The 23,952-nt window shown below is 37.4% G+C and overlaps 9 protein-coding genes across 9 annotated transcripts; 5 read left to right on the forward strand and 4 right to left on the reverse strand.

The window, feature by feature from the left end:
* The first annotated feature begins 1,625 nt into the window (after positions 1-1,625).
* On the forward strand, positions 1,626-3,458 carry BDF20DRAFT_869382 (uncharacterized protein). The gene is made up of 4 exons (XM_053080997.1): positions 1,626-2,285; positions 2,364-2,796; positions 2,873-2,898; positions 2,968-3,458. Exons 1-4 carry the CDS (start codon positions 1,772-1,774, stop codon positions 3,234-3,236), a joined length of 1,242 nt encoding a protein of 413 aa, XP_052936362.1. The 5' UTR covers positions 1,626-1,771; the 3' UTR covers positions 3,237-3,458.
* Positions 3,459-3,509: 51 nt separating this feature from the next.
* Positions 3,510-4,904, reverse strand: BDF20DRAFT_819188 (seryl-tRNA synthetase; the record flags this gene model as incomplete). The annotated part of the gene is made up of 2 exons (XM_053077441.1): positions 3,510-3,791; positions 3,885-4,904. 2 exons carry the CDS (start codon positions 4,902-4,904, stop codon positions 3,510-3,512), a joined length of 1,302 nt encoding a protein of 433 aa, XP_052936363.1.
* A 1,779-nt stretch (positions 4,905-6,683) lies between these two features.
* Positions 6,684-9,442, forward strand: BDF20DRAFT_913005 (uncharacterized protein; the record flags this gene model as incomplete). Its single annotated transcript, XM_053084013.1, has 5 exons — positions 6,684-6,778; positions 7,134-7,262; positions 7,331-7,621; positions 7,706-9,067; positions 9,133-9,442. The coding sequence occupies 5 exons, from the start codon at positions 6,684-6,686 to the stop codon at positions 9,440-9,442; spliced, it is 2,187 nt and encodes a 728-aa protein (XP_052936364.1).
* Positions 9,443-9,999: 557 nt separating this feature from the next.
* Positions 10,000-10,918, forward strand: BDF20DRAFT_504130 (uncharacterized protein). Its single transcript, XM_053075617.1, has 4 exons — positions 10,000-10,093; positions 10,282-10,456; positions 10,529-10,658; positions 10,731-10,918. The coding sequence occupies exons 2-4, from the start codon at positions 10,295-10,297 to the stop codon at positions 10,802-10,804; spliced, it is 366 nt and encodes a 121-aa protein (XP_052936365.1). The 5' UTR covers positions 10,000-10,093; positions 10,282-10,294; the 3' UTR covers positions 10,805-10,918.
* Positions 10,858-14,498, forward strand: BDF20DRAFT_869393 (P-loop containing nucleoside triphosphate hydrolase protein). The gene is made up of 9 exons (XM_053080998.1): positions 10,858-11,079; positions 11,145-11,469; positions 11,543-12,142; positions 12,208-12,630; positions 12,704-12,769; positions 12,847-13,052; positions 13,130-13,277; positions 13,350-13,626; positions 13,694-14,498. Exons 1-9 carry the CDS (start codon positions 11,033-11,035, stop codon positions 14,389-14,391), a joined length of 2,790 nt encoding a protein of 929 aa, XP_052936366.1. The 5' UTR covers positions 10,858-11,032; the 3' UTR covers positions 14,392-14,498.
* Positions 14,499-14,612: 114 nt separating this feature from the next.
* Positions 14,613-15,824, reverse strand: BDF20DRAFT_504191 (uncharacterized protein). The gene is made up of 5 exons (XM_053075619.1): positions 15,541-15,824; positions 15,269-15,454; positions 15,129-15,191; positions 15,009-15,043; positions 14,613-14,943 (listed from the first exon to the last, which is right to left on the reverse strand). The coding sequence occupies exons 1-5, from the start codon at positions 15,668-15,670 to the stop codon at positions 14,905-14,907; spliced, it is 453 nt and encodes a 150-aa protein (XP_052936367.1). The 5' UTR covers positions 15,671-15,824; the 3' UTR covers positions 14,613-14,904.
* On the forward strand, positions 15,664-16,541 carry BDF20DRAFT_504141 (uncharacterized protein). The gene is made up of 2 exons (XM_053075618.1): positions 15,664-15,714; positions 15,855-16,541. The coding sequence occupies exon 2, from the start codon at positions 15,949-15,951 to the stop codon at positions 16,414-16,416; it is 468 nt and encodes a 155-aa protein (XP_052936368.1). The 5' UTR covers positions 15,664-15,714; positions 15,855-15,948; the 3' UTR covers positions 16,417-16,541.
* A 1,842-nt stretch (positions 16,542-18,383) lies between these two features.
* BDF20DRAFT_835449 (uncharacterized protein) lies at positions 18,384-20,245 on the reverse strand (the record flags this gene model as incomplete). Its single annotated transcript, XM_053078841.1, has 2 exons — positions 18,384-19,479; positions 19,650-20,245. The coding sequence occupies 2 exons, from the start codon at positions 20,243-20,245 to the stop codon at positions 18,384-18,386; spliced, it is 1,692 nt and encodes a 563-aa protein (XP_052936369.1).
* A 2,111-nt stretch (positions 20,246-22,356) lies between these two features.
* On the reverse strand, positions 22,357-23,568 carry BDF20DRAFT_504367 (uncharacterized protein). Its single transcript, XM_053075620.1, has 3 exons — positions 23,496-23,568; positions 23,244-23,252; positions 22,357-23,143 (listed from the first exon to the last, which is right to left on the reverse strand). Exon 3 carries the CDS (start codon positions 23,088-23,090, stop codon positions 22,746-22,748), a length of 345 nt encoding a protein of 114 aa, XP_052936370.1. The 5' UTR covers positions 23,091-23,143; positions 23,244-23,252; positions 23,496-23,568; the 3' UTR covers positions 22,357-22,745.
* Between the last annotated feature and the right edge of the window lie 384 nt (positions 23,569-23,952).

Genomic DNA, 23,952 nt, shown 5'->3' on the forward strand with positions numbered 1-23,952 from the left:
TAATTCCAATTGATAAGATTTACAACTACTCTGATGCTGACTTCTTGACCGCCTGCAAGGCACGATTGGAGCCCTTGTTATAGGACACAGTTAAGATTAAATAAAAAAAAAGAAAGACGGTTATTTAAGAACCCTTTATATTTATGAATCTTGAGATTAAGATCAATTTATAATAATTTATTTAATGAGTATTTATATTGTTGGGTTGAAATATCATTTTATATGATCACTTGAATTAACTCATCAAGAGTTAAAGATACGTTGATATTATTCTACAAAAGAAGAAAATCTAACTCAATTCACTTGAGAAGTTTATTTATGTTGATTAAATATTTGACATTATCGATCCAACTTGCCCGTATGTTGTGGTATCGCCCGTCTTGCAAGATTCAACGCCACAGTCGCACTTCAACCTAGAGATGCATTCGGTAAAGTTCACTATTTTGAAGGTATGCTGATCCCTACGTCATTATCCTCAGTCGGGTTCATGTCCTATCTCATGTATAAAGATATCGGATGATCTGAGTTATGAGCTTTTTTCTTCTTCAATAGCTAATAGTTACTACCACAATGAGTTCTCGCTTGGATTCTTGCTGGAGTGTTTCTTTCTATGGGCGTTGACTATATAAGTAACAGTGTTTTTATCGATGAATCAGGGTTTAATGCAAACCTGAGAAGAACCCAAGGCTGGGCACCAAAAGGCTACCAAAGTCAAAGTACTTACGGCTAGAGCCAATTCAATTTCCATCTTGGGTGCCATTTCTGCTAAAGGCTTGATTAAAATCAGCTTACCAATCACTATGTCAATTTTATTAAAGACGTTCTTGCTGAGATGGACAAATTTCCTGAAATGAAGGGACATTATCTGATCATGGATAATGCGCCCATACATACAGGTAAAATAATTGGCGAGATGATCAAAGAGCGTGCCTACAAGTGCATTTACTTGCCACCTTACTCTCCAGAACTCAACCCAATAGAACAATTTTGGTCTGTTGTTAAGAGTAGTGTAAAAAGAGAGTTTATACTCAAAAAAGATACTATTCCTCAAATAATTTGCAGACGCTAGCAACCAAGTTGCCCAGTCATCTTTTGAAGGGTTTGCGCGCTATTCCACTAGACGTTTCGATGACTGTCTTGCAGGCCATCCTATTTAATAAACAATTATATATACAACATTCTTTTTTCTAAAAGCGCGACACTTATTAACTTTTTTTTTTGCGACATCATTTTGGCAAAAGGTGTACATAACTGCTCTGCTTAAGCTGTAAAGTCCAATGGTTCAAGTGAAGCAATTTACGTATCCAAAGTCTTGCTGATCTGTCATGAATGTGCTAAGAGTAACAATTAACACAGCAGTAGAACGCTTCTCATTTCCGCAACTGAGTATGTGTCTTCCGTAATGGATTCAGCATTGGTAGGAAAACTGTCGATAAAGAAGCAACGAACATCTTTTCTTTTCAAGTTACTGTAAGAGCAGAATGAATATGGTTTTTTCTTCAATTGGGTAGGATGGATGCCCTAATAAGTTCATTATATCTACAGCATTCATTTTGAGGGACTTTTTATTTTTGTCTTGACCATTATTTTATAGCTCTTTGTGCCATTAGGAAGTCTTAAAAAGTCTAGGTGACACTGCTGTCGCGAAAAGTGATAGACATACCAAAATACTGGATTTTTTTCCTTTATAAAAACTTGACATCATTTTTGTTCCGAGCTCGATTATGCACTTTTTTTTTACTTTGATCTTTTCAAATATTGTAAGCCGTATATGACAGCTGCCAGTCATTCGTCGAAAAATACCAATCATGCCGTAACAGTAGAAAGCGAAGAACGCAACTTACTGGTTCACCCTGTACCATCGAGCGTTATCATTGTCAACGAATCTACACCACTCATTTCGCAAGAGCAGCAATTAGCAGGAGGCTCTCGACATCGAGACGACTCATTTAAAATTGCGTCATGCTTTACCCTGAGCACCGATGAACAGACAAGAGAAGCCCAAATACGAAGTCTAATTTTGCTCAGTCTTTCTTCATTATTATTTGCTTGTGTATCTGTTATTGTTAAATGGATCGGTACAGAATGGTCCTCCGTGGATATAGTAGTTGCTCGAGCTGCCGTACAGCTTCTACTTGGCTTGGTTGGATGCTGTGTGGTACAAGTGAATCCTTTTGGTCAAAAAGGTGTTCGTCGTTGGCTCTTCTGTAGAGCGGTAGCGAGTTCTATAGCCTTGTTCTTCTTTTTTTACAGCTTGACTAAACTATCACTGATAGATGCAACGGGTAGACCTAATAAAACCAATATCTTTCCTGCAAAGAAAACACCCTCTGACATTTTTACTCTCTTCTCGTGAATAATAGCTATCTTCTTTTTAGGCCCAGTATTTAAGGCCATGTTCAGTTGTGCAGTTATGAACGGGAGCTTCTCGTTTCTCGATGCATTTTACTCCATTATATGCTTTACTGGTCTATTCTTTGTGTCGAAGCCTAATTTTCTATTTCGGAACATTGTAACTGAAGAAGAACAAGATTATGATCATTTCTTTGCAGTTGTATCAGCTTTATTAGCGGCAGTAATGTCAGCGACAGCATATATCACTGTCAGCAAAATCAGCCAAAGAACACATATCATGGTCCATGTTGTTTACTTCGGCCTGGTATCACTTTGTATAGGTATTCCTCTTCATTTATTTTCAGTCGAGAGATTATTTTTGCCTAAAGACACAAGAGAAGCCGGTCTGCTCATCTTGGTTGGCATATTTGCTTTTATTGGACAGTACCTGATTAACCTTGGGTAAGCAACCAACAAAAAAAGAAAAAAAAAATTAATAGTGATCATCGATCGTTAAATGCTTTCAAAATGATTGTAGCCTGAAAAAAGCACCAAGAGGTCCAGGTAAAGTATACCAACAGCAAATAATCTAGAAAATACGGTTCTGTTAGTTTCTAAAAACTTTCCAAATAGTGATCTTGCTTCGTGTTTCTGATTTTCTATACGCTTTCATATTTGATATTGTTTTATTCAAGAATATACCTGGATTTTATACATTATTAGGATCTATTTTGGTAGTGGTAATGACAACAGCTATCAGTCTCCACAGATGGCATCAAGACGAAGTCAAGGCTGCTACATTAAGACAACGTAAATCAAAAGAAAGACTCATTCAACAACAAAAACTTCAAAAGATGAAGCAACAACAAGACAAACCGCTTCAGCGGGAACAGGCGAAATAAGTCGTAACAATACTGTTTGGCAGTTAGTAGCATGCTTACATTGTGTTTTGATGATTGCTTTGTATCGAATCTTGAGAATGCCAATTCCCCCAAATACGTCTCATTTTGTAAAGTATAATTACCCAAATACCCCCACTCTGATTACACCTATTCGCATCTAGTATTTATCACTTCTTGGCTAGTAACAGTTACAGGCTCACAATATAAAACTCTGTTCGGCTTTTATCCATATCTATTAAATCTTTATTGTTCGAATGTACCTGGTTAGATCCATTATTTTATAATTTTAGGTTCACCAGGAATCCATTTTCGAAGCGGTTCTGGAATATTGACGGTGCCGTCAGAATTCTGATGTGTTTCTAAAAGTGCTATAATGATTCGCGGCACCGCCATGGCGGTCCCGTTCAATGTATGGCAATAATGCACATACTTTTCTTTAATGCTCCAAGGTACACGTACATCCTTTATGCCAACCTCTTCCTTAAATCTTTTTGATAAGTATCGAATGTCTAACCGGCGTGTTTGATAATCCGTGCAATTAGAAGTCGATGATATCTAAAATGAGTGAAGCATTTCGTGTAAGCATCTTTATAGATCATTTCATCTCTTGCCACATTGCCCATGACTGGCTCTTTCTTTTTTTCTTACCTCTCCCCATCCATTTTTCCCTGGCATCCAGGCCTCCATATCGTATTTTCTATATGCGCTCGCACCTAGTTCTTCTGTGGGCATATCCAGTATTCTAAAACAAAGACCCAAGTCTGTAAACATTTCTTCCTGCAACGCCTTCATTTCATCCAACATCGCTTCACTTTGCTCCGGTGTCGTGACGACAAATAGCTCCACCTTGGAAAATTGGTGGACACGATAAAGCCCTCTTTCTTCTGCTGATCCATGTCCTGCCTCTGCTCTAAATGCATGACTAAACCCAACGATCCGTTTTGGGAGTTCCTCCTCATTAAGAAGAGTGCGTGCCGATAAACCTGCTAAAGGAATTTCAGCTGTTCCAACTAAACACATCTTTGGCGCTGATGGTGTATCCGCCATACTAGCTGTGGTTACGTCGTAGATCTGAGAGGCTTCTTTTTTACGGGGCTGGAATCCACAGCCATAGGCAACAGATGTACGTACAATATCGGGGGCCAAGACAGGCGAAAAGCCTTTGGCTGCAGCTTTTTGCATGGCATACTGAATTAAAGCAAACTCTAGCCAGACACCATAGTTTTTCAAGTAATAAAATTTTGAGCCTGAAATGAAAGAAGCTTGTTCAAAATCTACCATATCCAATTGATTGGCAATAGCAACATGATCCAAAAGCGGTGCAGTTGAAGTACGCTTGTCACCAATGATTTTAATAACCTTGGCATTTTCCTCGGCTCCCAAAGGTACGTCCGGGTGGGTATTGTTGGGCACTTGAAGTGCTTGGGTTATCAGTTCGTTTTCGATACGTGTAAGATTTTCTTCGATTTGACGAATTTGATCTTTCCATTCTTTTGCTTGTGTTATGTAGTTCGAGCGCTCAGCTTTCGAGGAGGCTGTGCGAATAAGTTTATTGACACGATCGCGTTCTTCGTTCAGTTGTTCCACTTGTGAACGAAGGTGAGCTCGTTCGGTATAAAGTTCTTTGACACGATAAATACTCTCGGTGTCATAGTTACGGAGTTGCATATTCTTAGCAATGTCTTTGGTATGGTTGGCCAAATAGTCCATATCGAGTTGAGGGGAAATACGATGAATGTCAGCATCATCAGTGGTCGTGGCATTGGACATGAGTCGTGCAAGTGCCGGTCGCCTTACATTGCTTGTGAATGTTTGATAGCTTAGTTGCAAGTATCGCCTCACGCTTTGAGTTTGTAGTGCTCTAAACATTGGTGGACGTTTAATCATAATATCCCGTGGTGGTTATCGAGCTTATTTAGCATTAATGTAGTTTGGGAGAGGGAAACCAGGGACATCGAATAATGCAGCAACCGCTGGGCGGCAATCTAATAAGTTTCGCTGCCGCTCACCGTAAATTTTGGGATCACCTCGATGCTCTAATAGGCTATCATGTTGAATAGTCTTCTGAAGTAGTAGGTTTTTTAATATGTCGGAAAATCTACTATTGTAACGGCACTTTGGCTTGACTTTAACCAAAATATGCTCATGGTTTGACATTCTGCGCTAATTGTTAAGAAGCCATTGATTGAGTGTGCAGTTCTTAGTATTATGGTCGAGCTCCAATTTAAAAGGAAACCAAACTCATTGGCAAACGGGAGGCAAAACAGAACCCCTGTTTGGTTCTTTGGTTTCCATCTGATTGCTTAAAGTGCGTTGTAAGATTCAGGTACTCTTTCAGAACAAGATCAACCATTGAACAAGGGCATACCATTCTTGTGTTTGTCATGCTAGTTTAATAAACTCACCCAAATTCAGGTTATCGTGTAACGTTTGTTTTTTTGCAAATACCACCGGATTTCGGCCTTTATAATACCCGAAGCGATGTTTGACAAGGAACATTTGACTCAATTAAAAATCTGAATTCTGGGGTAGCTTGTGACGTGAAATGATTCAGATTTATCAGAAGTGGGGTAACAGTATACGTTTCATGATCTAACATCGAAAAATTGAGCTTTACAAAAAATTGCTTATTAGCTATCTGCAGCCGTCATATGCCATCTTTACACACGTCTTCCGTTGAGAAAACACAGCGTTCTAAAAATAAGAGATTCTAGCTGGTGTAACATTGCACCCAATAAGATTGCTATTGGCAGCTTAACAGATTGGCTAGATCAAAGTAAAAATAATGCCCATCTGGCTGTATACACGGTATAAAAAATTTTTGTGGACCCCTGCAAAAGTATGTACTGTTTGTAAAATAAAAAAAAAGGGTTTTCTCGGAGCAGTAACATACACATCTTTGCTTTGAGTAACAACAAGGAAGTGGCAAGTTTGAAGATCCATTGAAAGAAATGTCAAATGTGTTACCAGATGCACAAGACTTAACGATTACACACGTTAAAAAAGATCATTAATCGAATTATGAAACAAAAAAAAAAAAAAACTGACATTTTTCAGGGCAGAACGAAAGACGAATGTATTATGGAACTCTCTATTACATACGTGTGATGTTCTCTGGTTAGCTCTTACTTCCATTGGCCAACAACTACATAATTGGTGCATTTTAAACTTAGCATTATGAATAGAAATCATCTCCGAAATAGAATCGATTATAGAGAATGCCGCTATTGGATGCAAGGCACTTAAATAAAGATATACTATTAGTATCTTAGCAATGCCCAGGCATTTGTTGATCTAATCTGTAGTAAAACATCCGCCTACACTTAACTTGTTTATTTTTGAGTCCTCTAGTCCACTTTTCCTGTCTTTCCTCCCCTTCTTCTTCTTCTTCTTCTTCCTCTTCTTGCTCATACTTTCTCTACTTTTCTTCAGTTAGAATAAAAGGACATGAACTCTCAAACAGTGCAGCAACAGCAGCAGCAATACGAAAACTTGGATCACAATTTAAATGACCAAATGAAACAAGGAAATCAAAAAATACCGTATGTTTCGTCATAAAGTAACCTATTCTATTTGCTCAAAAAGGGAAAATAGAAAGAAAGAAAAATGTCGCAGAATTATCTATTTTCGGTTTAGAAATCACAAATAACGTAATAGTTTTTGAGAGAAAGACTATCTATTATGTTTAATGAGCAAGACATAACGATCTTGAGAGCCGTTTCCCTTTGCAGTATGGAAATCAAGAATCAACGGAAGATGTCTAAAAAGGAAGGGAAAAAACGGCTGAAAAATTTCAAGATCCAAATTTCTTTCTTTCTATTTTCTTCTTTCTGATAAGATTCTATTTCAATAATAACACATTTTCTTTGATTCTTCCTCTCTGCTTGACCTTATTAGCCATTATCAGATAGAAACTTATCAACAACAACAAGACTCTCAGGCTTTTGTGCCAACACCTTCAACTCCAAATATCAATAACAACCCCACTTTAACTTCTGTAACTGAATCACAACCATCACCGCAAAGGTATATTCAAATCCGAAGCCTGACTATTCCACTATTCTTGATCTAATCTCCTCTTTATGTTCAAATAGACCTAGTATGTCACAACCAGTAACACCTCAACCATCCAGTTCCCCAAGAAATCACATTGAAGAATTCCAATCAAATCACGATGATATTGAAAATAGTAATAATAGTAACAGTGCCTACACTTCCTCACCCCCGGAATCTCAAAGATATAACGCCTTAGTTACACCAGGAACATCCCGTTACTCAGCAGGCGTTCCTAGCGACCAAAGTAATGTTTTCATCAATGAAACATGCCCTTCCTTCAGTTCTACAAGCTATAATCAAAATATCTATGCTTTAGATAGACATACCATGTAAGTATTTTCAAACGTGCACTCATTGTATACTAATCTAGTGTCGTAAATCAAACAACTAATCCACTAACCATTAAAAACTAGAATCGGTGTTCAACTATATACAAAAATTGACCGTGGATTTTTTTTAGCTGATAATGACTGGACTTGCTACCGTAGAAACTATTTTCAAGTAAGCGGTTCATTCTCGTTAGACGGCATTGGGATGCTCTATGACGGACAAGATTTACCCTGTTTGGCAAAAGACGACCAACATGGACAGTTGGAAGAAATTCAATACTTTATGCTTGGTGTTAGGGCCAAATTATCCGATTGTGATAAACCTGTTCCGCTTATTCAACATACACCAAAACGCGATAAGGGTCCGCAAACCACTCCCATGCCACGGCTTATCCGTCCCGGTGGCAATTTAGGCTTCAGTGCTGTCGGTTCAAGTCAATCTATCGTTACTTTCGAACGTCTCCAATTTAAAACTGCTACCGCCAACAATGGTAAAAGACGAGCAGCCCAACAATATTACGTTATTACTATTGAACTTCTAGCCAAGCTTCGTAATGAGAATATTATTACAGTGGCCTCTGCCCAATCAGCACCCTTAGTTGTTCGTGGTAGAAGTCCTGGTCATTATGCCGAAACGGACTCCACAGGAGGTCGCGTGAGTGCTCCTCGAAGACAATCACGAGCACATCATTTTGTCAGTAGCGCTAGTCTCGGGGGACCCATTTCTAATTCTATACACTACAACCATCCGATAGCTGCTAATCCTTATCAACGCAATACCAACCCAATGAACAATACCAACAATGATACCAATACCACAGCTACTACCAACACTACACATAACACGGCTTACGGTACTCAAAGCGCTCACCCGCACATGTTTCCATCCAGCGAATATATGCCCTATGAATACCCACCTTACAATGCAGCCGGTCCTTCTCATTACGGACATAATTATCCACCCACCGTACTACCGTCTATGACACATTCCAGTCCTTACCCTTTGAACTCTACCGCCTCTATACAACAAGGTCATTACTATTCTGGTGACGCTGGTCTTCATGAGCGCGTGCAGTCGAATACTTCCTCCGAAGCCACTTATTCTACGCCTCACAACGGTCAACCATCTGGCACACCCGGTGAATACCACCCATCCATGAAAGACAATCAGCTATCAGACCCATACTATTGGCAAAGACAGCAAGCTCAGCAAGTTCAGCCTCGTCATTATCAACACCACGGCCGAATGAGAATGACATCTAATCAAAGTACCACTACTACCACAACAAATTCAATGGACCACCAACAGCATTCTCAGCAAGATTCACCATACCTTCATCATCAACCTCCTCAACAGCCAGCCCACTACTATCCTCAGCCACACTCTTCTCATTCACAAGGTCATTATCATCCTGGCTATACTCACCAAACGGGAATGGCCCAAAGGTAATATAAACACCTTGGTTTATCAAGTTTAAGATGTATTTTTGCTAACTTATTTTCTTTTTCAGCTCTGCATCTATGCCTGATCATTATACAACTGGTTATCCGTATGAATGGCGTCCACCTCAGCAACAATCCACACATCATCAATATAAGATGCCTATGTATACCTATGGTAATACCGAAGATAGTCGACGTTTTGAATATAACAGTAGTGAGCGTTCAACTACCACAGCATCATTTACGAACGCCATTCCTCATCATGAAGCTACCACCTCTACTACCACAACAACAGTGTCTTCGCCACACGATACAAATAACAATAGAAATATCTCCTCTCCTACATTGTTAGTAAAAGAGACTACAGCTGTAAATTGATGATCGCACTCTTTTGTAATGTTTTACATTTCTTATGTATCTATTTTAATATCACTTTCCCTATTTATTTCTATTCACAGTATGTAAATTATGTATATGCTTTCCATTTTCCATTTAATTGTAGTATTACGAACTATGCGAATTTCTCACTTATGCAAAGTTCTTCTTGAAGCTTTATTACAATCGCTTGTAGATGGAATGCTTTGGATCTTTATTGAATAAAGAAATTCATAAAAAAGTCATGTATGTACTTTTGAAGTACTTCCAGCATTTACACATTTTTATTTGACGGCCCGTAGTCTTGAGTAGCACTTTCTTCTGCGGGATGTAAAAGAGTTGGCCCTAATTTTGTGAGATTCACGCCCTCTTCCCGTCTCAACAAGGAGAGATATTGGATAATTTCGGCTCAAAGAAAAAAGCTTAAAATTGATAGTCCATCTGTTTTCCATAAACTTACTCAACTTTATCCGCTTCTTATGTTGTGGAGAGTAGTTTTTAGAAAGCCGTTACTTGTTAGCCAAGCTTTGTATTCACTAGCGTCTAAAGCCCTTAAAAAATCAAATAAATTGGCATTTTATTGAACAAATGAAATCGAGCAAGAAAACTCAGCAATCTCCAAAATGCCCAAACCTTGCTTTGTGTGCCTAATTTGTATGTTGGAACAAAGTTTCTGAATGCTTCTCCTTTTTACTATCTTCTATACTTGCTGTTTTGTGTTCCTTTTTCTTCTTCCTCTTTTTCTTCTTTTTTATTCGATTTGCAAGACTAACTATCACTATCCTTCCACATTCATTTGTCTCCCTTTTCTTCCTTTGAAATACCATCAACATTTTCTATAGCAATCATTTTCATATGTCTGGAAACAACGTAGAACTGTTAGAGATCTACTCAGAGGGCATCAAAGCTTGGTTCCCCGATGAGGAGCTCGGTTGGGTCTCAGCCTCAGTTAAATCAAAAGAACAAACAAACGATTCAGTGAAGATCGTTTTTCAAGACGACAGCAATTCAGAAAAGGTAGTGTTCATCAGCTGTCGTTACTAAAACAAAAAGCTGATCTCGTCCTTTTTTTTTTGGACACGTTGATAGGAATATGTTTTTGATGCACCTTTGGCCGATATTGTATCAAATAAAGTCGAACTACCTCCGCTTAGAAACCCTCCTAATATGGAGGATACAGATGATTTGACAAGTCTAAGTTATTTAAATGAACCTTCCGGTAAAACATACAAAAAAAAAAAAAAAAAAAAAAAAAAAAAAAAAGAGGGGAGCTCCTGACAAATTCCTCCAGAGGTTCAGCAGATAAAAAAAATACCACAACAACATGTTTTTGTTGGAGGGAGCTCCTATATAACACATAATTGAGCACTTTTGTCTCCTAACTTGTTTAAAATAATCGTAGTATTACACACAATCAAAAATAGATATGAAGACAAGAAAATTTATACTTATTCTGGGATTGTCTTGATCGCCACAAATCCATTCGCTCGTGTTCCCTTATACGAACCTGAAATTATTCAAAAATATTCTGGAAGTAAAAGAGAGGACCTTGAACCTCATTTATTCGCCATTGCTGAAGATGCATATAGATGCATGATCCGCGATAACGAAAATCAAACCATCATTGTTTCTGGTGAAAGGTAAATAAATGAAACGAAATGCGTGAGCCACCATCCAGCAGCAATCTAACCGAGATTAAAAATAGTGGTGCTGGTAAAACTGTCAGTGCAAAGTATATTATGCGCTACTTTGCAACAGCCGATGATAAAGAGATCACCAGCAAACAGGCAAAAGGAGACAGTATGACGGAAGTGGAAAAACAAATCTTAGCCACCAATCCCATCATGGAAGCCTTTGGTAACGCTAAAACTACACGTAACGATAACTCTTCGAGATTCGGTAAATACATAGAAATTCAATTCGACAAGCAACGAAATATCGTCGGTGCAAAAATCAGAACCTACTTATTGGAAAGATCTCGTCTCATCTTCCAACCCGAAACCGAAAGAAACTACCATATTTTTTATCAGGTAAAGGAAATCATACCCAGAGGAATGCATCTAAATGAACACAACGAAAACTTACAAATGTACACATCACTAGCTCTGTGCAGGTGCAACAGAAACTGAAAAGCAAGAATTGGCGCTGAAGCCTTGGTCTGATTTTCATTATTTAAATCAAAGCGGAACAGGTGTCATTCCTTCTGTGGATGATGCTCACGAATTTGGAGAAACTCGTTCAGCTTTAAACACTATCGGTATTGATCCAGAAACACAAACTGAAATTTTCAAGCTTTTAGCGGCCCTTCTGCATTTGGGCAACATTGAAATCGGTGGCAGAAATGATGCTACAGTGCCAGAGGGAGACCCTTCTTTGGCGAAGGCTACCGAGCTTTTAGGCTTGGACGCATCCGAGTTCAAAAAATGGATTGTGAGGAAACAAATCATCACTCGTTCGGAGAAGATCGTGTCCAATTTGTCTCCTACACAAGCTCACGTTGTACGCGACTCAGTTGCTAAATACATATACGCCAACTTGTTTGAATGGTTGGTGAAGAATATCAACGAGAGTTTATCGTGTTCTCAGATTGACCAAGTAGCGAGTTTCATTGGTGTGCTTGATATTTACGGTTTTGAACATTTCAAGAAGAACTCTTTCGAACAGTTTTGTATCAACTATGCAAATGAGAAACTGCAACAACAAGTAAAGTCAATAGGAGATTTCACAAAACCATGTGTGCAATACCTAATTTAGCCTTTCTTTATTAGTTCAACCAACATGTTTTCAAATTAGAACAAGAAGAATACGTCAGAGAAGAGATTGATTGGAAGTTTATTGCTTTCAGTGATAATCAGAAATGTATAGAAATGATAGAAGCAAAGATGGGTGTCTTGTCACTCCTGGATGAAGAATCCCGTTTACCATCTGGTACTGATCAAGGCTTTTGTAATAAGCTTTACCAAAATTTTGGAGCCACCCCTCAATACCAAGACTATTTCAAGAAACCACGATTTTCCAACAATGCTTTTGTCGTCGCTCATTATGCTCACGATGTACAATATGAGGCAGAAGGCTTTTTGGATAAAAACAAAGATACTGTTCCGGAAGAACTTTTAAGTCTGCTTCAAGCCTCCAAATCTCAGTTCTTGGCAAATATGGTACAGCCTGTCAGCCCACCATCTACTCCTACTGTAAGTCCATTTGGCATAGGCGGTATAAGAATTATCGGCAATGAACACTATGTTAACATTTTTTCATGTTTAGCTGGAGCAAACACCAAGAAAGAGTATGAGTCAAACAAAGAAGCCTACATTAGGTTCTATTTTCAAGGTAATGAGTTTTATTATATGGTCAACATAGACCCCCATTCACTATATTTCATTTTTATTACCTATCCTGTTTTCTAGTTGTCATTGATCAATTTGATGGATACCATTGGGGAAACAAATGTCCACTATATTCGTTGTATTAAGCCAAACGAAGCCAAAGTTGAATGGGTCTTTGAACCAAACAATGTATTGGCTCAATTGCGTGCTTGCGGAGTTTTAGAAACGATTCGCATCAGTTGTGCAGGTTATCCTACTCGATGGACATATGCTGAATTTGTAGACAGGTAAATAAATATTGTGGTTGCTCCAAAAGGTTAATTCGCGTCTGATGTATTTCTGCTTCTACCATGAACTTCTCTAGATATTATTTATTGATTGATTTTGCTTCAAGAAATCCTCAATCCAACCCTGATGTCAAGTCTATCTGTTCAAAAATATTAAATGCAACTATTAACAATCCAGATAAGTATCAGATTGGCCTTACCAAGATTTTCTTCCGTGCGGGACAGGTAAGATTAGACTCAAGAAATTGATTACTTTGCAATTTTTAATCTTACAGAAATAACTTTACCGATGAACAGCTTGCTTATATGGAAAAACTAAGAAATGACAAGTTGAATGCGGCTGCTCTTACAGTTCAAAAGAATAGCCGTCGCTTCCTTGCACGCTTGCATTACACAAGAGCTCAAAAGGCTATTGTCATGTTGCAAAGCATTGCTCGTCGAAGAATAGCCGTTGGTGAGATGGAACGTCTGCGTAGAGAAAAGGCTGCTATTACCATTCAAACTAACTGGAGGAGGCACGTCGCCAGAAACAAGTTTGTAAAGACTAGAGAAGCTGTTATCAAGATACAATCAGGTAAACGATTTAAAAAATCTTTGGAACTCTGAAAAGAGAGCTGACATTTATCTTTGACTTCAAATAGTCGCACGTGGTTTATTGGCTAGAAGAAAATATGCAGAAATAAAACGCGACTACGCAGCTACTCTTATTCAGAAGATTGCTAGAGGATGGCTAGCTCGCAAACAATACCAAATGAAACGAAACTATATCATTCACGTACAAACTTGTATTCGACAACGTCAAGCTCGTCGTCAATTAGCGGTTCTCCGTGCGGAAGCTAGATCTGTTAGCCATTTAAAGGAAGCCTCGTACAAATTAGAATCCCGCGTCGTCAATCTAATCCAAAACCTCACACAACAACGCGAAGAAAAATCGCGTCTCAAGCTAAAGGCTATTGAACTAGAGAATCAAGTTCGTACATGGATTGAAAAATACGAGCGCTTAGATCAAAAAGCAAAAGACATTGAGAATACTATTGGCAAACCAGCCAATCAGCAGCAACAGAATGATGATACTCAGGATCGCTGGTCTGCATTAAGGAAACAGCGTGAAACACTTCAACAAGAATATTATAACTCGCTCAACAAGATTAAAACTCAAGATAAGGAATTGATGCGTCTAAAAGAAGAGTTGTTACAACAGCGTGATGATGTCGCTAAATTAAGAATGGTTTCTAAGAATAATACATTCAAGAAGACTTCAGACATAGATATTAGTGAACTCAAAAATCAAATCTCAGCTTTGAAAGCAGCTACCGAACATAAAGTGTTTGTACAGTAGTACTGCTTCTACTACTATGTAGTTTTCTCCTTTCACTTCAAACTAATTATCTTACTCTAACGTTTATTATAATATTTTTTTTTTTTTTTTTGCTTTTTATATGTCTTAATTGTATACCTCATCCCATTTCTTGTTTGAATAAAGTTTTCCCATTCCTATATTCATTTCTTTTGCACAGAATAATCAATTTAATTGCGTGCCAGCTTACACGGATACTGTGTGCATTCAAACTTTATATGAATAGAAACGTGCCAACTTGCTTGTACTCCATTGAGGCTTTACACAAAAATAATGCGCCGTGCTGAAAGCATAAGGAACGTGATTTAATTCTTTCATGTTGCACGATTTACTTATCTAGAAGATTCTGAGTTTATTGATGGGCGTTTAATTACAAAAGCTTTCCAAACATCAATAAATATCTTTGGGTTCTTGAATGATCTTGGAAGGGATATAAAACAGCGTGGTGTATACTTTTACAATGGAATTACAGATACCTATTGCTGCTAGTAACTACTAGTCAAAAAAGCCACTATTATCTTGATCGTACTCCTCCTATTTTTAAAAGATTGAATTAGTTAACCACTGACTTTCGAATGTGTTCAACTTGCAATATTTACGTAAGTAGTTGTTCCATCAGCATCAATGTTAGTAACTGTTTGAAATTGTAATAAATCAGCAAAAGGTAATTTAGTATACATGGCTTCTTCTCATTATTCGTATACAATATTGTATTTTACCTTTCACATCATCATCAAACCAGCCATCCTTCCTTTCAATGATGGTAGTATCTCCGTATTGATCTAGTATTGACAACGCAATGTGTCAATATAGAGCTGGATAATTTCCACGACAAAAACTCTGTAAACTATATGCTAACCTGTAGTAATTACTGTTTCCTTATCTGCACCAAACCATCCACCGTCTTCTCGGATAATGGTTGTTTGAGTGTCCGGCCCATCGTTAGGTGGAGGTGCATAACTACCATATCCACCACCACTGACATTGTTATAGTCCATAGGTGGTGCTGGTGCAGGAGTAGGTGCACTATTATAGTAGTTTTGCTCTATTGTCGCAATTTTTATCAACTTTAGTAATTCACTCTGTATACACTTGCCGTAAGTATTCATTGTGTGCGTATGGAAACTTTACCACGCTGAAGTTCTCGATTTTCCTCTTCAAGACGTTCAATTCTATCATTTTGCTGTTCCTCGTGATTAATGAAGCTCCCTAGAGCCAAACCCCCTACCATACCAGCAGCAGCAGCACCGGCCATTTTCATGCCGGATGATATGCCACCATGCTGAGGTTTATTGTTGGGAAGAGGTGGCGGAGCACCCACAGCAGCACCTGGGTATGTTTGCTGCTGAACAGGAGGAGGATATTGCTGTTGCTGATATCCACGCTGTTGGTTAGCAGAATTTGGAGCAGGAGGGTATGGGCTGCCGCCACTTCCGCCATAGTAGGATTGAGCTTGTGGGGTAGGATAGCCTGACTGTTGTTGTGGTGGGTAGTTACCATAAGTTTGTTGTGGACTAGGGCCATACGGGCCACCATAAGATGGTTGTGGAGGGTAAGCGTTGCCGGGATAATGTTGTTGTTGTTGTTGAGGAGGTGGCGGATAAGGAGAGTAACCACCACCATAAGCAGGAGGTGCTGCAGGAGGCGGTGCGGGTCTGTCCCAATGCGTTGTTCTGGTATTATGATCCACATAGTATCTTTAACAAAAACAAGATAAGTATAATATTAGATCAAGCATTTATGGATCTCACAACTGACTTTCACTTACGGTCGACCTTCAGGCGTGTATTTTTCTTCCCATCCTTTAAAATATATTGCGAAGAAAGTCATGTAAATTCAAACGACCTTTCATTAGACAATTGTTGCAACTCTGCTTACCTGGTGGTAACGGTCCTGTTGTCATTGCTATTAATTCAAAGGTTGAAACAAAAGTTAAACGGGAGTGAAAGAAAAACGAAAGATTTACTCAAAAAGGGGCAATCAAAAATTTTAGCTTTTTTTTTTTGATAATTAAGCTATTTTTATAATGATCAAACGTTCTTGGCCAACTACTGTTAATGCTCATAATTTTCCTCGTCGACAGATTTACTAATCAGAAAATTATAATCAAGCCTTAACACGTTGCGCCGACTATCAGTTTGTACTTGAGCTCATTGTCTCACTGCTTTCTTCCTTTTTGTAAATACAATTTCATCTTTCGAAATGTAAAGTATACTGAAGCTCAGCTATATTGCTTTACAAGGTTTCAAGGTTGTGATGAATAAGCCTACTTTTTACTTTTTCAATTACCGTACTCAAGGCGGAAAAGTTGAACTTGCAGTCACTATTTCAAATTCTTTATGATGCAAAGAATGCTTTTTAACAAGCAATTAAAGATGCAATATAATATTTCTTCGGTTATACAAAATATTATTTTTCTCTGCGGTTGTTATGGAAGGTTAAACGGTAATTGAGTCTGTAAGCAAGGTGTACATTCTCAGATGCACTGCTCGAGTTTTCAAAAAATCGTTATGTAACACATAAAACAGTTTTCTCGACCATTGATGAAAGATTAGATGTACGTCGTTGACTATACACATGCTCTAATTGTACTTCATGGAAGATTTGGTCGAGTAGATACCCATGATTCGAGAGTAAATACTATTTATGTGTAAAGCCTAACAGCTTTATTTACAGACATTATGATCGGAAAGAGTTGCTGAAATAACTGTGCGAAAGATTGATAAAAAACATTAAGAATTAAATTTTTGATATTGAGAATTACGACTATTTGAGTTAAGCAAGCGAAGCAAACTCAACGCAAAGCGATCTTATGAATAAGCAAAAGTATTATAATAGTAGTCGTTTCACCTCTTTGGTAGTACTTAACAGTTTCAAACGATAAGTTTTACACGTTGCACGTTTGTAAATGAGAATATCGGCTCCCCAGCATGCAGTGTTCGGCTTGCAAATCATAGCTTTTGGAATCTTGATGAAAAAAGGAGAATTTGGCTGAGTAGGCGAGTGAGCCACATGCCATTGCTCACAGAGGACTCTTTGTTTCGAATGTTTCTGTCAGGCTTAGTAAGAAGAAAAGGCCCTAGCAGAGTTGCTGCCATTTGTTGATGACTTACCCACAATCTTACATACCCATTTTACTGTCAAACAGTTTAGCTGTACGCTGCGTAACTAAACTTACCTCTTTGAGTGTAATAAGAAGATACGAAACGTCCTTTATTGTTTACAGAACTTATTTTCTCTTAAAGACACTATGTTGGTATGCACTTTTGTACTAAGCTTTATTATTCTTTTTTATTGAAAATCAAGTCAATAGATGAACGCTTCATTTAAAATTGCAATTTAGCTTCCTTCGTCCTTAACTTTTGCCATCAGTATTTATTCTCACAAATTTCTTCGATTGAGGTCTTTTAGTGTCTGAGTTCGTGTCTGCAACGCTAATAGATTTTATCCTACCGTTTTTTTATAACAGGGAGTTATTCCTTTGTTTTTGAATCGTAATTTTGAAAGCTGCTGTAGTGTTCGCCGTTGAAGATCATCATTTTTAATTCTTTCATTATGTCGGATAAACTGCATTGGTAGGGATATGAATGGTCGGGTTTTCATTTATTGCGTTTAACGATGTGTGATCGGGATAGTACCTGAATACAGTCAAGGTCTCTGAGTGACATGTGTACAAAATTGGTTGTTATTTTTAGCAACATGAACAATAAGACATGTAACATTGAACAAGTTATGATTTTAGATTTATCATATTGAGAAGGGTATCATTGTATAATATATAGCAATATATCAAATTGAAACTATAGAAATCAAAGAATTATAGAAAAACAAAGAAATATATTTGTTGTAAAACGAAGGCCGTGTTCACTTTGCCTCAAATTCGCGTTCTGTAATGTGTGTATAGAGAATTTGTACAAATTTCGGTTTGGTAAGTGTGAGAATATGTAAAGTAAATGAATTGTAAGGTGACGCTATTATTGTTGACGATGGTATTTGTCTTCTAAGTGTTCGATTCTTCTCAAGAGCTCCATGATTAAGGGTTTTTGTACTTCTTCCTCCTCTTTTGCGGTAGTTGTATTCTGGTCAAGAGCAATGCCATCTTCATCCTGATCTTTATCCTGATCTTTATCCTTCAGCTTATTGAAACGGCATTCCAAGTGAGAGATGCGATCATGGCATTCACGTAAACGTTGCTCAAATCTAGAATCCAACATGTGTTGGCTTACTTTCTGATGAATCAAAGGCTCAATCATAACTGTACTGGAAGTTTGAAGTGTCTGCAGCAAAGTAGAGGAACGGCGGATTTGATCATCAAGAGTAGTCTTTAAATGACGTGTTTGCTCAATTTGATCATAGAGATATTCAAAGGGTTGTAAAAATTTCTGTTTTGCGGTAAGGTTTTGTTGTGAAGTAAGCAAGGAAGAAGCGGTAAGGTTTTTGGGAACTCTTTTTTTAGTATGTTGCTGTTGTTGTTGTTGCTGTGAATATTGCTTTCTTGATTGACGATATTGGTTCCAAGCCGGCTGTTGAGATGGAACGATAGGTGGACTAGGGAATCTGACAACGTTGTTATAAGTGGTAATCGTATTGTTGGTATTATGATCTTCTGCTTCATTCATTCTTGCCGCAGCTGAAGTGGCAATAGGCCGGGCTGTAGCAGAAGCAGGAAGATGAGGTATATCAGTGTCATGACGATACTTCAGCGTAGGGATGACTTTGGAAGATCTCTTGTAGATCTTATGTTGTTGCTGTTGATGAAGTGTGTTATTGATTGGAGGGTAGGTTGAACGTCTTAAAGGGGCAGTTTGGATATGATAGTAAGCCTTTGATTTGTATGCTGTTGTAGATGATGGCTCCTTGTGGTAAGATGGTGTTGAAATGGTCAAATTCTTTTTATAACCGCTTCTCGGAGTGAGACGTTTCATTAAAAGTTGGGAAGGTTTAGGTAACCTGATGCTTGACTTGTTACTTTCTGTAAATTGCGTAAATGGTGGAGGCGATAAATGATCCATTGATCGATTTTCATTATTCAGTGAAGAGATGGAACACTCAGATGATAAGTGTAAAGATCTAGATTTTAAACAGTTATGAACGAAATATGAGTTACTGTCCTTTCGACTTAATTTTTTAATGGTGTACAATAAATTTTTGGATCGACTCTGTATAATGTTGATGTGATACATTCATTCCTCAATCCTCTTGTATACATTTTTTTTTTTGGTAGGAGAATTAAAATTTACCTTTGTGGAGAGTTCGACGGTGAGATAACAGAAACAGTAGCAGCGGCTTTGGGTAGAGGTAAAGTAGGAGAAAATGGTTCTGACTTGATAGGAAAGTGACATTCATTACGTCTATTGATATCATTAGCTTTGAAGAACCATTCACGGCCACTGAGTGGCTTCGGCTCGAATGATTCAATTGTAGTCAAAATTGGCGCAGAATTTAATCGGACAAAGGTGTTCTTTAACAATGGAGCTGCGCTGCCGCTCAATATCTCTTCTCCATCCAGCAGACATAAATCAGACAGTGCACATAAGTTATGCTTCAAGGCAATATCAGCCATGAGCTGCGTCTTTATGTAAGATCTGCCTGAACTATCCTTAAAGAAAAAACCGGGAAACTGCTGGAAACATTGAGCTAAATCATTGTGAATTGCATGTAATGTGTAAATATTGAATAGGTCTTCCAGGCAGAAATAGTTAAAATAATGCTCTTGTCTTTGATCTTGAGAAAGGGACCTTGGGGGAGTAACGAGAGGTGAGGGTAATTGATACAAACAAAAGGGGCTTGAGGAAGACATTTGGTATTCGCCAATTGTGATAATTCTAGCTTTCATTTTTAATTGTGAACGGATGTACGCGATGTTACGAATGATGAAGGGAAGTGAGAAAAGGGATCAAGAGTGAAGAAAGGTTTAGAACAAAACAAGACAATTAAGGAAGAAGAAGAAAAACAAAGAGCTAGTTTAAATAACTATATTTTTTATTCTTCTTTTTATAATTATGATTATAGGTCTATATTGCCAAAAAAAAAAAAGACAGTTACGAAAAGAAGGGCATAAATGAAGATAATAAAATTCAAATAAGTATTGAAATCAAAGAAATATGAAATTAAGGCACTGCTTCTTTAAGCGGTATTTCAATTCCGAAAGGATTAACCTTTGATTTAATGAAGAAACTACTTAATTTGTACAATGGCAATGTGTGTAAATCAATGAAAGCCATAATTATCATATTCATTTCATGTGTGTATATTACAGTCTGATAATATATAGCAATATATAGATACATTTACAAACGCCTGCACTTTTGAGTTTACTTTATGGTTGTCCGCAAATGTGATGATGCGTTGAAAATTCAGAGACGATCGACGACCCATTTTGGGCATAGTTGCATATTTTCTTAAATTGTAACATTGCAATTTTTTGATGAATTACAATTTTTATTTCTATGGCGCTTTTTTGCAAGAATAGTATATGCTCAGAACATGGATTTATTTGAAAATGAAAACGCCTTCAAATAAATGAATTAAATGTCAAACTCTCACCTTTAACTATCTACACGCCTACTGATGACTAATGAATTGTAATGCTGTTACGAGAATGCAAAAGAGCATTTGCACTATTTTAATAATGTTGCACTAAATTTTTCTTAGTTTCTGTAAGGATAGCAATAACCAAACAGATGAAGCTAGTTGACTACCGTTAGAGACGCGCTTTAAGGATGATACCCACTCTTCTACTGTATTAAACTGTTTTTCACTACTGCTTGCTCTACCAAAAGCTATAAATGACATGCCAGCTGCTATCCACAATGCTTTTCATTCAACTGACACAATTGACTCCTTCGCATCGCTCACCATCCTTCAAAATAATTCAACTCTGCAGTGAGCATTTTCGAAAGTGGTAGATACCTGTAAAAATGTTTTTTGAAGTAGCTCAAGCAAGTCTTCGTTACTATTTTCAATTTACTGAAGAAAGGCTAAACACAGCAATGACACGTACGGTAGCCGATTTTGGCATGGCTTCTTTAGCTACTTCTTCGTGCCACATCTATGCCCTTTTGCAGGACCTCATGCTATTACCGAATATGACAAGAAATTCAGATCTGATATCTGCTTCTTTTCCGTATACGACGCAGAAAGGCGTGAAGATAGAGCGTATGTTCTGCTATACACGAGAAATGAAAGAGTAATACATATGCAAAATTTAATCGGTGGATGAAAACTGAATAACTTCAATTACTGATCATCATTTCTTTAATTCTTTAACGTCTATTTGAACAGACATCTTCATATGCCCTGCTTTAAATCGGACATTGCTATTCCCTCAAAGTCAAAAAAAAAAAAAAATTGACAAAGAAAGCATGAGTTCAAGATGTACGGTGTTTAAAGAAAACGCAAGTCATACATACAAAAGAGATAAAAAGCAATGATAGCTCACGTGTTATAGGCACATCATATGGTAAGGTATAGTTTTTCGCTCGAACAACAATGTAAAGGTGATACTTTTGGTAGGTTTTCTGTAGATTTATCCGTAACCTGCGGGACCAATAGGCCATTGTGGCTAACAACCCTATACAGAATTATGGAATAGTATCACATTCTGATACTTACTGTTGAGTTTAAAGGAGCGATAATCCTATAAGGGTTGCATTCAGAATTAAATGCATCGCCATATTTGTACTTCTGAAGATTCTTTGATCTATATTTCAGTTTCTCCCTTAAAAAACTGATTCAATCTTGAATGCTGACTCTTTCTGTCTTTTTGTTGTTATAGGCAAATGACGTTTATATAATTAAAAATACTTTTTTTTCGAGCAGTTCCTTCTGAACGAAGTATAACCAAAAAATTTGCTTTTTCCACACAACTACCAATAATGTTTATCTGAGTGTACTACTCCTTTTTAACCCCTCTTAAAAGAAAATCCTGTTGCCATGATTGTGCATATCACCAAATAGCCATTACCACTGTCTTGCTATAGCATAATAAATGTAACTGGTTACAGCAAATCACTAGCTCTGACTACCGGGATCAGTGACACAAAAGAATCAGCGTGTTTTGAATTATAAAAGCTGTATAGATTTGGTAAGCGTTTAAATGCTGTATAAAAGACCATCACTGATAAGAAAATGAGGAGTGTACGTATCAAACTAGGTTCGCCGCTGAAATAGGTTTTCCCCCCTTTTAATGATTTGTTGAGATGTCAATCGTGAAATATTTATTCATCTGTATTAAAAAACTATACAATTTATCATTATTATTATGGAACGTATTTACTGCAAGCTTTTATGAGAAGTTGAGAAGTTGCAAATCCTCCTTCTTCAAGATTATTTATCTAAAGTTTATGACATTGAGGTTCAATCGTTCTCTGAGCTGTTGACATCTGATGACCATTACTTCTACTAATAACACTTCTCTTTCTTAAAAGAGTAGATATGAAGATAAAAATGGAGCGTTTTGATGAAGAAGAAGAGGAAGAGGATCGCCTGGATGCCAAAATAGTTGAATAACCATTATCATTATAGTTTGCTTCCATATTTAAATAGACACCATCACTATAGTGCACCTTGTAATAATCCTTTGATTTTGGCTCAAAGTCTGTCTGAGAGTTGCGCCTCTTAGTGTATTTATGAACTTGATGCAAAGCATATTGTGTTCGCAGTTTGTCAACAATTCCCATTTAACAGTTGTTTGTTATATTATAATGCTTTGAAGTGTGTACTTTTCTCTAAGCTTTTTCGACGAATAATGAAAGAAAAGATATTGAAAATTTGAGCAGCTGTTCTGTACTGCTTCAGGGTATATACAATTTGGAAATAGGAGGTGACATTACGAGTTTGGTCTGTAAATTTCCCGGGGATGAGTGGAATGCGGTCGATGCAATTTATTGAGAATTGATGAAAGTATGAAACGGAAGTAGTTTTGTGTTGAGGTAAAGTTAGCGTCATTGCAGTAGGTCATCATGGCCGCCAATAATGTTATTACAGTAGCTTTTATTCAAACTATTATTAATGCCCAATAAAGAAATATCTTTACATATAACATCTCATAGCCATTTTGCTATTATTAATAGAGAGAAGCTTACATTTATACGGGTGTATGTATCGTTGTAACTATTCAAAATGTCATTGATAAATTTAGTAACCTTCCCTAAGGTAATTCTATTTGAGCAACACCGCTCTGTTGTTTGTTTAGCCCACTGTCTAGTACTATTTCAATTCTCATCCATGCCTAACATAAATTAGAGAATAATGGCATCATCATTTCTAATGTTGCCCACTTTCCAGCGTTAATATGTCAACGAAATGGTATAGCCCTATTTCAAATGCCAAAGTACAATCTTCACTTGATAAATGTCGTACGAGTGCGACCTCTGAGAGCTTTATGTCCACACAGCGCTTCGGTTTAAAAAACTGTCATGATAAATGCAAAATTAAAATTCTTAGAACTACCATTCAAGATGATAAAACGCTGAACGTACTATGCAATCTTGAGTCGGCAGAACTCATCAATCTAAAGCTCTAATATCTACGTTCGTTAAA

Source organism: Mycotypha africana (assembly GCF_025528875.1).
Source record: "Mycotypha africana strain NRRL 2978 chromosome Unknown BDF20scaffold_5, whole genome shotgun sequence".
Taxonomy (NCBI): Eukaryota; Fungi; Mucoromycota; class Mucoromycetes; order Mucorales; family Mycotyphaceae; genus Mycotypha; species Mycotypha africana.

What these genes read in the sequence shown, in the direction of transcription:
- BDF20DRAFT_504191 (XM_053075619.1), bottom strand. Translation starts at nt 15,670, where the DNA reads ATGAAAATGGCCGGTGCTGCTGCTGCTGGTATGGTAGGGGGTTTGGCT. An exon ending in AAATCGAGAACTTCAGCGTG is followed by an intron (nt 15,455 to 15,540) that starts GTAAAGTTTCCA and finishes TTGCGACAATAG; the next exon opens with AGCAAAACTACTATAATAGT. An exon ending in CTGATGGAACAACTACTTAC is followed by an intron (nt 14,944 to 15,008) that starts GTAAATATTGCA and finishes TTTTAAAAATAG; the next exon opens with GAGGAGTACGATCAAGATAA.
- BDF20DRAFT_504130 (XM_053075617.1), top strand. Translation starts at nt 10,295, where the DNA reads ATGTCTGGAAACAACGTAGAACTGTTAGAGATCTACTCAGAGGGCATC. An exon ending in ACGACAGCAATTCAGAAAAG is followed by an intron (nt 10,457 to 10,528) that starts GTAGTGTTCATC and finishes ACACGTTGATAG; the next exon opens with GAATATGTTTTTGATGCACC. An exon ending in TTATTTAAATGAACCTTCCG is followed by an intron (nt 10,659 to 10,730) that starts GTAAAACATACA and finishes AAATTCCTCCAG; the next exon opens with AGGTTCAGCAGATAAAAAAA.
- BDF20DRAFT_869382 (XM_053080997.1), top strand. Translation starts at nt 1,772, where the DNA reads ATGACAGCTGCCAGTCATTCGTCGAAAAATACCAATCATGCCGTAACA. An exon ending in ATCACTGATAGATGCAACGG is followed by an intron (nt 2,286 to 2,363) that starts GTAGACCTAATA and finishes CGTGAATAATAG; the next exon opens with CTATCTTCTTTTTAGGCCCA. An exon ending in CAGTACCTGATTAACCTTGG is followed by an intron (nt 2,797 to 2,872) that starts GTAAGCAACCAA and finishes AAATGATTGTAG; the next exon opens with CCTGAAAAAAGCACCAAGAG.
- BDF20DRAFT_869393 (XM_053080998.1), top strand. Translation starts at nt 11,033, where the DNA reads ATGATCCGCGATAACGAAAATCAAACCATCATTGTTTCTGGTGAAAG. An exon ending in ACTACCATATTTTTTATCAG is followed by an intron (nt 11,470 to 11,542) that starts GTAAAGGAAATC and finishes ACACATCACTAG; the next exon opens with CTCTGTGCAGGTGCAACAGA. An exon ending in ATGAGAAACTGCAACAACAA is followed by an intron (nt 12,143 to 12,207) that starts GTAAAGTCAATA and finishes TTTCTTTATTAG; the next exon opens with TTCAACCAACATGTTTTCAA.
- BDF20DRAFT_504367 (XM_053075620.1), bottom strand. Translation starts at nt 23,090, where the DNA reads ATGGGAATTGTTGACAAACTGCGAACACAATATGCTTTGCATCAAGTT.
- BDF20DRAFT_504141 (XM_053075618.1), top strand. Translation starts at nt 15,949, where the DNA reads ATGGTTGTGGAGGGTAAGCGTTGCCGGGATAATGTTGTTGTTGTTGTT.